The 13,397-nt window shown below is 38.0% G+C and overlaps 1 protein-coding gene across 1 annotated transcript in view; it reads right to left on the reverse strand.

Annotated features, from left to right (window-relative positions):
* Positions 1-1,735: 1,735 nt before the first annotated feature.
* LOC139472476 (lysophospholipid acyltransferase 2-like) overlaps positions 1,736-13,397 on the reverse strand; it is a 31,315-nt gene continuing 19,653 nt past the window's right edge. Inside the window, exons 9-12 of the mRNA XM_071254956.1 lie at positions 12,885-12,988; positions 12,260-12,457; positions 10,882-11,033; positions 1,736-9,901 (exon numbers count right to left, since the gene is read on the reverse strand). Of these exons, the coding sequence (XP_071111057.1) occupies positions 9,799-9,901; positions 10,882-11,033; positions 12,260-12,457; positions 12,885-12,988 (557 nt within the window). The 3' untranslated portion in view covers positions 1,736-9,798. The remainder of the gene's footprint in view (positions 9,902-10,881; positions 11,034-12,259; positions 12,458-12,884; positions 12,989-13,397) is intronic.

Raw genomic sequence — 13,397 nt, forward strand, 5'->3', positions numbered from 1 at the left:
CTGGGCACCACAATACATAAGTAGGATTCTTCGACTTACTTGAAATTATGCTTGTACTTCCTGATCAATGTTACAGAGATTATGTTTTGCATTGATTCGGCTGATGCACATGGCTGATGCACATGGTGTATGCACACATGCACACTAAGGAGTGATAGGCCTGAGGTTATTAGACTAGACAACAAAGTTTTCTTCAGAGGGGGCCTCTCTTAGTAATAAAAATGATATTAAACATTAGTGTACATGGGTTGTGTGTCATTACTGACAAAGGGGTAAGCACATTCCTTGTATCAGCTTCTGATACTCTCTGATTTAGCCGTCTACAATTTAGCAAAACAAAAATTCTCGTTGGAAATTTGTACCTTGTTGTCTCTTTTCAGATAATCGTCAATGTGTATTCACAATGTTGGTTTACTTTTGTATAAAGCTACTTTCAGGGTTCCACAAAGAGATTTTAGCTCTCCGACTGCCTTAAGTCTATGATAAAGTATTGGCGTCAGTGCTACAATCACATTGTTGAATTGGATGCAGGACAAGCAAGACCATGATGTCCAGCAAAAGGTAAGAAATGTATGGTAGGCAAAGCCAGGGTCATTGCCCTGAAAAGGACTCCATGCTGGCAGGGTCTTAACATTGGAAAAAGGTTCCTTTGTTTAAAGAGTAGGTGAAACTGTCAGTACTATTGTCATGCTGATGCTCAATAAAAACTTGCAGGTAGGGAAGGTGCATTTTGTGAGATGTTGGTTAAAGAGACTCAACAGTGGATGGTGATGACTTCAACAATGACACTTGACATCCCACCAAGTGTCAAATTAACAAGATATCCCAATAAATTTGTTCGTAAATTGGTAGTGTGCGAGATCTGTCAGTGTTTGAAAAACTGATGCTAGCTTGACATCAAGTAGCTATTAACGGTCAAGATACCATGAAAGTTTATGAAAATTATGAAGATGTGTTTCAAATATATATTTTGGGTTACAAAATGTGTGCAATATTCTTTTCTGAAAATGAGATTATGACAATCTTACGGGACAAAAGGGTGAAAATTAAATGAGCAACAATACCTTCCAATACTATGAAAACACTGTTCCTTCTAAGAGTGAGTGACTGAGTTGGGTTTATTGCTGCTTTCAGCAGTCTTCAGTTATATCACATCAACAACATATGGGTGGACAGCCTGAAGTGATGCAGTTCAAAGACAGTTACCAATTTGAAAACCAAGAATCCTAATCAGGTCATATCAGGGATTCAAACTCAAGATAGGATTCTGGTATGGCAAAGGGACGCAACTCTCTACAGCAAATTGTGGCGCCTTAGATGACTAGGCTGCCCATACCACTCCCCTCAACTACAGTGAACCATCAGAATATCTTTAAGCACCATATGGCATCAAACAGCCTTGTTTAAGCACACCAGGAACCTGAATGTTTCATGTCAGAGATCCAGGATTAAGAACACCAGGAACCTGAATGTTTCATGTCACATAACCTGGTTTAAGCACACCAAGAACCTGAATGTTTCATGTCAGAGATCCAGGATTAAGCACACCTGGAACATGAATGTTTCATGTCAGAGATCCAGGATTAAGCACACCAGGAACTTGAATGTTTCATGTCACATAGCCTGGTTTTAAGCACATCAGGAACATGAATGTTTCATGTCACATAGCCTGGTTTAAGCACATCAGGAACATGAATGTTTCATGTCACAGATCCAGGATTAAGCACATCAGGAACATGAATGTTTCATGTCACATAGCCTGGTTTTAAGCACATCAGGAACATGAATGTTTCATGTCACATAGCCTGGTTTAAGCACATCAGGAACATGTATGTTTCATGTCACAGATCCAGGATTAAGCACACTAAGCACCTGAATGTTTCCTGTCACACAGTCGGGAATAAATCATAGGTTTATGTCACAAGCAAACATTTATCATAACATAGATCAAAAATGGATGGTGCATGCGTTTAGTCTACCAGACAAAGTGCTTAAGTCCAGACAGCAGAGTTGTAGCCTTCCAATACCAGGAATCACAATGTTTCATGTCACAGATCATGGTTACAAATGTTATGAAAATGGCATGATAGTTGAAGCAGTAAGGTAATCGAGTTGTATTGTTCATGTAAAGTTGGATATTACATAAATGCCACAAAACATGAATAGCAAAACCAAAATCAGCATAAATTAAAAACTTTAAAAGGAATGATATATCTAACTGCATCAACAGTGTAGACAAAAATGGAACCTGCCAACAATTTGGCTTTACTTTTACCCATAACATATACCTGACATTCAGACAGAAGTGGGGGGATATTTCTGACATGGCAGTTAACCCCTTTGCATTCTTAATGATTCTACACAATTCTCCAAAATGAGTAGTCTAATTAATGCCCTTGACTAAATGATCACTCCAAAAAACCCGGATCAGTCACACAAAAAACAATAAATTTACCAGAAAAACAAAACAGTTTTCAACATCAAATAAATGCCTGCTTAAAATATCACACATGACTTACTTGGGGATGTCTGCTAGTACGTAGTGACAGTATTTATTTTTTAAAAAGACATCAGTATTCATGAAATCTGACATTAGATTAGTCTAATGCACTGAGCACACTTTACTGAAGTGAGTTTAAGTAAGTGAGTCAGTTGGGTTTAACATTGCTTTTAAAAGTATTCCAATTTTATCATGGCGTAACAACTTGAGTTTGGAGGAAACCCTGAAGTGATGCTTGTCTTAGATGTTTACCACTTTGGTGAAACCCACAAGCACAGGTATGGAGCTGACAAAGGAATTGGGAAGTATCACCAACCACCCTCACCTTATAATAAACTAAAAGTTATTTTTACACTGGACAGTCAGAACAATCAATCATGTCATCCACTATTAGTCTACCACACAATAATATCCACAATCACAAAGCTAGGTACTTTGGCGTTGAAAGATAAGCCACTGTAAGTTAAACGGTAAAATTCCATCTATTGCACAAGGTAATACTAAAATTTGAAAAGCAGTAAAATGAATGGTATGCAGTATGATAAGTTTTTGGGTAAGCTACATCTGATTTCAGTTACAACTTCTTCAAATACCTAACTGCACCACTCAACAAGGAAGGAATTTTGTCAAGAATGCGTTTCCGTTGATAATATTGCCCACAAAGGTGGCATTCCAGAAAGTGAACTTTGCACTAAGGCTATCCTAAGCCTATGTTAAAATTTGGCAGCTACGAACAGGTTTCAGTACTCAGGGTTCTTGATATCTCAGATACATGAATTATGATATATAAAGAGTTAAATGAAACGACCAACTCTATTTCTATTTTTAATGTGCAGGAGGAATGAAACGACGGTAGAATGGACTAATGGTCAATTACATGCAATAAAGTGGCAAAAGAAAGAGAGAACTTGGTAACATTAGGATGCAAAGTTTAATTTTGAAGGGGCCTGTTGTCGTTTTTGTCTTATTTCAAATACTCCTTGAATTGTGGTTAAATAAACATCACGCAAAAAACGAAAAATAAAAACTTCTAACAAACATAACAGAAAAAGGACAGAAAAAAATTTCATTCAAATGTCTAACACTAAAATGTCTAAACTCCATTTCTGTTCTATTTTTAAATTTTGTTAATTTTATGTACGGTTGATCTGCAAAACAAATGAAAAATGGCCATGCTTAATTAAATTATTTCAAATGTCACCTTTACGTAATAAACCTTTCGAGAATGAGAGATCTATAAATCTTACTGACAAAAAAGGTGAGAGATTATTGTTATTATGTGTTGGATAACATTTCTATTATTATCATCTTGCATTTGATATTTTTTTCTTAAACACTTCTTGTGATGTACATTTTGTATGTTCTGACTACAAGCATTAAATAATCCAATATACTGAACTTCCCTTTCTGAATACGGTGTTACTACTGATATGTTCTCCATGACACTCTGACATAGTATTCCATACAACAGATCATATCAGGCTATTTCGATCACATTTGAATATATCACTGCATAGTCTATATCATGACATAAATATTCTGTGGGAAGATCAAATTAATTACCAAATAATAAAGGAATAATTACAGTATTAATTAGTGCAGACAATCAAGTAATATTAGTCGAATAGTGCTATAGTATCGTATCATTTTCAGAGCAACAAGATGTGTCCTAAACTTCCAGTGAAAAAGTATAATATCAAAAGGCACTTGGAAATTATAGAAAATATTTTTGAAGCACTCACATTTTTCACTTCCAATCTCTGTCTTTAGATTTATGTTACTCCAACCAGGAATACATCCTCCATTGCCAAGCGTATAAATTTCTCCATTCTGTTGTGATATATACTGTTCATTCACCCCTGAAGCTTTGTTTCGGAAAAAAAGTCACCTGCTCCATGGCTCTTATAACTAACTTACCACAGAGTGTCTCTTGCTCATGATTGAAATCAACAAGCAATCAAAATACGAGTCCAGTACTTATCTATATTAAAACATTGCTGCCTCATCTGTGCGATCCCTCGATAGTGAGTGAGTGAGTTGGGTTTAACGCCGTTTTTAACAGTATTCCAGTTATATCACAGGGTGTCAGCTTAATGTGGGAGGAAAGCCTGAAGTGATGCAGGTCTCAGACGTTTACCACTTCAGTGAAACCCACGAGCATGGGTATGGTGCTTACAAACCTAGAAACATAATCGGGGGGAACCGGGATTCGAACACACAACCATAGGTTTCTCTGCACAGCGAATCGTGGCGCCTTAGACGACTGGGCCACCCGTGCCCCCGATCCCTCGATAGGGCTAATCGAGTCATAGATGTTATAAATGAAATGTTAGTTGGAAAAGCTGTGTCCTGAGAAATAAGACTTCCTTTTGCTACAAGATGTTGTGGCTGCATGTAAGACAGAACGCACACATCAAGTGGAGCACTGGTAGTTGTGCTGCTCGTTTGGTTCATGTAGCAACAGTGTTTTGGGTTTTTGTTTTGTTTGTTGTTTAACGCCCAACTCAGTAATATTCCAGCTGTAAGACAGCGGTCTGTAAATATTTGAGTCTGGACCAGACAATCCAGTGATTGACATAATGAGCATCAATCCACGCAATTGGGATACATTGACATGCATCAGCCAGGCTCAAAACAAATGTACAGTGGGAAACAGCTCCAGGGTACTTATCATAATAGAATGGAGTCTTTATAAATACACTGGATAATTGGAGATGCCATGATTATTGATGATTTAACAAAAGCAAAACAATACACAACATTTTATACCAGCTAGTTTAACAAAAGCAACATAACTGAAATATTCTTTACACAATACCTTCGTGAAAACAATATTATGCAAAATATGTCTTATGACTAATAGTAGTAATACTAACTACAGGTGCAAAAACTACTATATCTTTGACTAATTATGAACATATTCTTTGAGAAGCATTATGGAAAGGGTTCGAGGTGTTATTCAATCTGCCAATAAATAAAACATTAGTGATTGGAAAAAATAGAGCCAAAAAAAAGAGAGTGGCAAAACGGATATTACTGTAGTAGGTGAAGATGAAGGGGGTCAGACACAACAGTAATCAAGTATTCACGTACTAATCAAGTTATGTTTCCAGTTGCTTAGATGTTGAATTTGTTTTTTAAATCCAACAGTGTTTTTTCTTCATTTTGAATACCAACAATAAATGTTTTTTCTAATAAGGGAAAGCATTAGTCACATCCTTGGCTATGTCATTTTGTCTAAACACACTAAGTCCGATCCACATAACGAGACGTTCCTTGGCAGAACAGTGGAGGAAATGAAAGGAACGCTATAATTAGGTATTGCTTCATTGGACACATTTGCCACTCAGGAATCAGAAAGTGACACCAATAGATTATGTACAGTAATATTTTTTTCAATTTTCAGAAAATATATAACCAGTAGAATCTCCATCAGTGATGTAGGTGGGTAGTACAGAGTACAGTACTAATCACAAAGTCATTCAATAAGACTGAGTTAGACTTGTCATATAATAGTATGTACAGTAGTCACTACTATATACAATGGAATTATGTTTGCTGAGACCAAGGTGTAGGGAAAGTAGGGAAAGTTAAATAAGGATAGTGATGGTCTATGTGACCACAGCAGTATCCAGTCCTAAGAAATCCAAACACTGATTGGAATTGACATACAGCACAACCATCCAAAGGGAGAAAACTGCTACACATAAAAACATCCTGTAACCTCATCCTTAAGTTCTTGCACTATTTTTTCTTGATGACAAGATTCTAGACTATTGTGTCCTCAGTGTAACAGTGTAAAAAATATATGATAGAATGCTAATATTTTGATGTTTTTAATGAGTATACCATTTAATACATATTTTGCTGAACTCTAATTAAAGCTGCACGCAAACACTCCTAATTCAACAAGGTTTTCACCTTGTTACAAGGCCTAGTAACCTGTGGTCCCAGTTTCCGGCCAAACTCCATATTTGTGCATACTCAATTTTGAATAAAAATACAGGAATATCAACAACATAACCTGCGTTTCTACTTTCTAAACATGCAAACAAATTAGATGAAATTAAAAAAGGACGGCTTAACTAATCATGTTAATAACTCTTATTACTCAATAAATGCAATCCTTTAGGACTTAAAATAATAATGCAATTGGAATCACAAATTGCCCTAAACCACCCATTAGAGCTCAGCCTCGTACCAAATGCAGTGAAAAAATACAGGCTAGGCACAAACAGTTGCCAGGTCCTAATTATTACAGTGTCCTTAATAACAACATTATGGATTTAGCACATGGATAATTCTGCTTTTGGGTCCGACAAAGCGACTTGAACAAACAGCATAGAACCAGTTCAGCAATGATCACGGCTGGAAAAAAACCCACTAATTGAAGATTGACTTTTTTTAACTATTAACATGTCTTTTAAAAAAAATTAATATTGAAAACAGATTTACATTTCTTTAACAATCCTTTTAAAATCTATGTAAAGATACAAAAAGTTCATACTTTTGTGTTAGTATCTATTTTCTTTCTAAACATGGAAAGATAACTAAAATAAATGGCAGCAGAAGCAAATGGCTGACCAGCATGGTATTGTTGTCTCTGAACTGGTGCAGACAAGTCATTGGAGGCTTGCGACGGACATATTGGAAATTTGATTGTCATGACAACACACTGGCAACTCCCTTTAGCCATCAGATTGATTCAGTCCTTCATTTGCCTTAAAATTTTATACACATAAAATCTGAGACATGCTTGCTACTTACAAATGGCTTCAAGTTTCATTAATATCATGCTCACAAATTGAAATTTCAGTTTTATCTAATCCCATGAATATCAATCCCTTATCACTCCAAAACCACTGACTGAAAACATTCCACATCCAAAACGATCATGCAAGATCACTTATATGGCAATTGACTAGTAATATACTAGCGGAAAACAATTCCTATGCACCATAACAAAACCACATTAAAATATAATGATTGTCATGGATTTGTCACAATCATGCATGATAATCAACAGCTTTGTCATGATTACCCATGATGGCCTGAAATTGCAAGTGAATCCGGGTCATTGCATGCATAAAATGCCTTGAGTAAAAACTTGAACATGTGGCACTGAGCCAATTCAAACAGTAAATCGATGAAGTGTCTTAAATAGGAAAAGCATCTTCGTTGACAGTCTAATCTTGTAAACATGTCATGCATATCTGAAAATGAGCGGTAGCCAGCAACTGGAATGGTTGATATCGGAGTTACACAAAACGTTGTTCTAGGTATTTTGGTATTTAACATCATTCCATAAGTCATTCTGGGGTCGGTAACAGACAGTCTGGTTTACCTGTGAAATAGTTTTGAGACTGCAACTTAGACAATCCCTGGCTTATGTATGGTCAGTGCAAGGACTGAGGAATCAAGTACAAGAGCATAACATCTGACGACGATGTCCAGCTGTACATACAATTTTGCTGCCATGTTATCAAACAGCAGCTGGCACGGCCAAGAGTGAGTGAGTATGGTTTTACACCGCTTTTAGCAATATTCCAGCAATATCACGGCTGGGGACACCAGAAAATGGGCTTCACACATTGTACCCATGTGGGGGATCGAACCCGGGTCTTCGGAGCGACGAGCGAACGCTTTAACCACTAGGCTACCCCACCATTCCAGCATGGCAAAGACAACATCTGAAGTTCGGGTTACTCAACTGAGGATTAGTCCTTTTCACAGATATTCCAGGTTTCATCTTCATACATTGATGGCCATCAGCGTCGAATAGAACGTTACACTGACACACATGTTGTTCAACGTTCTGCATTTGCTGGTGTGAGTGTAATGGTGTGGGGAGGCATAACTGCATATCACAGGACCCCTCTAGTGGTCATCCATGGCAATTTGACAGGTGTACGGTATACTGTGACAAAGTCATCCATCCTCCCCATCCTTCAGACTCATGGACCACTCATCACTTTACAGCATGACAATGTAGGCCCAAACGTTGTATGTGTGCCGGATCAGGAGCCCAATGAACATGTGGGGGATGAAACATCATTTACACAGACTTCCAAACCAAATGGTGACGTTGGTCCTGATCTGAACTGGCATCCAACCAGCCTTCCTCAACCATTTGTGTCATCAATTGGATGCTGTTGTCAAGCTTTTGTCAAGCTGTTGTCAAGCTTGTGTTGGTGGACATATCTGATACCGACTCGTGAAATGACAACTAACCCCATGCCACTTTCAGCCTGAGATGACGTTTACAGATATGTTGACAAGTCATGTTTCAGAGACATCAATATCTTGTTCTATTGCAAAATTATTCTGTCATTAACTATTTCCCATTATAGTCAGTGATGCACAGGAACCTTTTTCCACCAGTATATATAACATGTGTGACCATCTTACCCAAACTGTAAGTACAATTCAAAGGACCATCCCCATAAAAAAGTGGATAAGGTCAGGAAATGGTAAACGTGAGTTAAAAGTTTGTTCCAGTGAGCTGTGCTTTAGTTCCAAATACCAATAAGCAGGGACATTTGTAAAGTTTCTAATAACAGTGGATGTATAGGGACTGAAGATGGCAACTCATTAACTGATGAACAAGTTAGAATAATATATTACGCTCTTGCCATTCCTCAGTATTTAGTCCTAAGATAAAACGGTAAGGCAACAGTTTTTTATTTTTGTGTTTCACAAAACCCTCAAGATTTAAAAGCCCAATTGGATAAAACAAAGTAAAAACGTTTTCTACATGTCTATTACACAGACAAAGTAACTTTAACACTGCTGAGGGCTGCAGTCTTTTTTCTTTAAATACAAATTCATGTTAGGTTGGTATTAGTAGAACGCGGGTCGGGATCTTCGACCGTGACAACAGTATATCGAGGGTTCACTGTATCACTAGTAAACTTCTGGGTAGTGAGACACACAAAAATCAAAAACATCACCAGCATTAAATTTCAAGATATGTTCAGAATTATTAGAAAACCAATCCAGTTGATAAGGTTCTCTTTCACACAGCATTGTATCAAGCTGTGCAATGATACTATCATATGCCCCCATGTTGTAATCTCCTGATCAGGTATCTTTGAAAACTCTTGTCACTCACACACTCACACACTTACACAGTAGACACACACACACACACATGCTTCCAGTGTCCCCAGTCGTGCAGCCAATCCTCCTCCCCGCCATCGTACATCCACCAGCTCGACTTGTCCTACTGGCCTCGGGATGAGGTAAAGCTTTTCCTGGTATGGGAGATCAACTAAGGTTCAACCTAAAATGTGTCCACATCACTGCTGTTTCTTGTCTTGACTTCGTCGTTTCGGCGGTGCAATGAAGGTATAATACACTATAACGCCAATGGATAGTATATGCATCCACCAGTAAAACGATCTGGAAAGAAGCAAACGTTCATGTTCATGTTCATGTATCGAAGTGAGTGAGTAAGTATGGGCTAAGAAAATAAAGCCGCTTTTAGCAATATTCCAGCAATATCACAGCAGGGTACACCAGAAATGGGCTTCACACATTGTACCCATGTTGGGAATCGAACCCGGGTCTTCGGCGTGACTAGCGAACGCTTTAACCACTAGGCTACCTGACCGCCCCTCATATGTCAAAGACATGTGTTTAATGATCGATAAGGACTCTTGATTCATAGAGTGAGTGAGCATTATTTTACGCTGCTTTTAACAATATTCCAGCATTATCAAGGCGGGGGACACCAGAAATGGGCTTCACATATTGTACCCATGTTGATGCATTGTAATTGTCAATTCCCGATGGCAATATCAAGCTAAAATGGCAATAGTTATCAGTTCCTTGTGATTATTTTATTATGCAGAATTTGTTACTTGTGTGAAGTACTTATGGTAATATACAATTCAAAAGAAGTTAAGAACCACCTGATTTTTTTCATATTACTACAGTTAATTTATAACATGACAGATTAACTAATCAGTGGTAGAAACCAACACTTTTAGTCCACTAGTCCTTATAGTGATAACATATAGCAAAACCCTTAAAAATGGCAAATTTCCACTAATCCTCATGAAACCTTAACCATTGTGCAGTTTGGTAAGGACTAGTGCCAATTTCTAATGATGGTAATACGAAAGAATCATGTGTTTCTTAACTTCTTTTGAGTTGTATATTTTGAAAAGTGGTCAGGCCATTGAAATAGTTTGTTACCTGACAATCGATTGTATGTTATATTGGTGTTTGTAACAACCATGTTCCACTGTAACTAACAAACAATAACCCTCCCTTATAAAATATCTGCTCCAATGTTCAGCAATGTTCTGGTGTTTGTATTATGTATATATAAAACATAAACCATTTAGCTGTTTCATGTGTAAACCTTGCATACTTACGTGTATAACTTTAGACCAGGCACAAACTCTAGGATGGCAAATGGCACACACATGTAGACATTTGCCATGCGAGTGAACAAAAATGTAACTGCATCATAAAAGGCTTTCAGGCTATCGGATTTCAGGAACATTGGCCTAATATTTCTTCTTACCTGTAATTGAAAAAAGGTGAATAAAAGATAATGATATATTATGCAGTAGCCACAATATTACCGCTAAGTACAGTAACCATGGTAACTGAACAGTGGTCAATAGTGTGAGTAACAAAGAGACAGTGAAATGTCCCCCAATATTCAGCCACTTTACAGTTTTCCCCAGTTACAGTTTTCAACAACTGAAACTTTGATATCAAAGAAATGTAGATTTCAAGACTTTTGTATAACCTTAGTCCCAAATAATTTCTTGCCTAGTATGTTATAGAGATAATTCAGATGTTAATCAAGTTCTTTTCAAGAACAAACACTCCTTTTTAATCAAGTTCTTTCAAGAACAAGCATGCCTTTCTTTAATTCAAGTACTTTTGCATGGAAGTGTGATACTTGCACTTCCCTCTTGGTGGTGAGTGGGTGAATATTGTATAACGTCACTGTCAGAAGTGAGTGAGTATTGTTTTATGCTGCTGAAAGGAATATTCCAGTAATATCAGGCAGGGGACACCAGAAATGGGCTTCACATTGCGGGGAATCGAACCGGGCCTTCAGTGTGATGAGCAAACACTTCAACCACTATGCTACCTGTCCACTCTTCCACTGTCAGAAATAGTTTATTCATTTCATTAAAATTTCTGAGTTTGGACAGACAAACCATTGAGTGAAGGCATGAGCAATGCTCCACGCCAAGATGACACAGTCAAGTCCCAGAGCCTCACCACCCAATCCCTAGTAGCTGAATCAAATAAGCAGACATTACTGGGGACTTAATCAGACCCTCACAGCTAGTGCCAGCCCATGGAGATACCATGCTCACAATACCCCACTCAGACATAGTATACTGACTCCGAGCCGGCCGGTCCTTATCTTAGCCCCTTGATGTCGAACACCAGGCAGGATAGCAACAAGTACCATCTCTTACGTCTTTTGGTATGATCCGGTCGGGGATCGAACCCATGACCTTCTGCTCTCCGGCTGACGCTCTACTACTAGACCAAGGAGGAGGTTCATAAACAAGCCACATTTATAGCAGATGGTGTAAGGCTAAATAATTATACTCTCTTTGCCAACGTCTTGTGATTTTTCCACCGTAGGTTGGCATATTATTTGTGTGAATTAGAGAGATCAGATTTTCGTATTTTAGTTGCAAATTCGTAACAAATATGAACAATGCGGGACAGAGGGCAGCTCTGGTCCCTGAATCCTAGGGGTCTGTTGCTGCTACTTACATATCTTGCTGCAACTGTGAGGAGCGCTCCTGTAGCAAAACACACGTAGTAGCCTGGATAGAATCCATGCCAGAAAGCACTGACGGAGAAGACGGCTAGAGTGTTGAACTTGGGCATCCTATCATACACCACCCGTCTCAACCAGGTCATCGTTGTCTTATTCCAGCTGTCCATGTTCAGCTTTAAACTATTACATGTCTGAAACAGCAGCAGGTTTCATACAGAACTTGATCTCTAAATATGTACCAAGCAATAAAAATACACTTGGCACTCAATAATTTCAATGAAAAGCTGTTTGTTGCTTAACCAGCAATACTCCATCTATATGACAGCATCTTATAATAATCAAGGATTATAATCATGGTAATGGCAAACCAGATATTGATATTATGAACAATGATCAATGCTGTTGAGGTACGTTGACCCCCAATCAGCCAAGTCACAGAGTATGATAATCCAATTCATAGAGCTGCCTCTTATGACAAGCATAGGTTTCTGTGGACTACTTCTAACCCAGAATCCTCACGGGGTGAACTATATCTGTGACCATGTTAACTCATCAGAAATGACATAAATACAGTCCCCATAATTTCCTTTTACAAAGAGAAAAGAAAGGGAATCTCACTTCTAACTTGTATATATCACAGTTATTAACAAGGTCCCAGTTGGGCTGGCCTTTCTCATCGAAGCCAGTGAAGCCCAACCCTGCTGCATTATTTACAGTCTCTCCTGAAACATACGGAGTAAAATAACTCACAATACAGGATGTAATAATATACATATGACATCATATCCTAATACACTGCTTGCGTGAGTATGGTTTTACACCGCTTTTAGCAATATTCCAGCAATATCATGACGGGGGACACCAGAAATGGGCTCGTACATTGTACCCATGTCGGGAATCGAACCTGGGTCTTCGGTATGACGAGCGAACACTTTAACCACTAGTCTACCCGACCGCCCCTCTATCATTGAGAACAAATGAACATTTGAAGCATGGATACAAGGGCTGTGTGTTGGCAAACAATTTGTAGAGAGAATATCAAACGGTTGGTCCCTAATGTAACAATATCAACATCAAAATCTAACTCAATTATTCTTACAACATATACAACAAACACAATCTCACTAAAAT

This window comes from Haliotis cracherodii, unplaced genomic scaffold (assembly GCF_022045235.1).
Source record: "Haliotis cracherodii isolate W230 unplaced genomic scaffold, xgHalCrac1.p SCAF_1, whole genome shotgun sequence".
In the NCBI taxonomy this organism is placed as follows: domain Eukaryota; kingdom Metazoa; phylum Mollusca; class Gastropoda; order Lepetellida; family Haliotidae; genus Haliotis; species Haliotis cracherodii.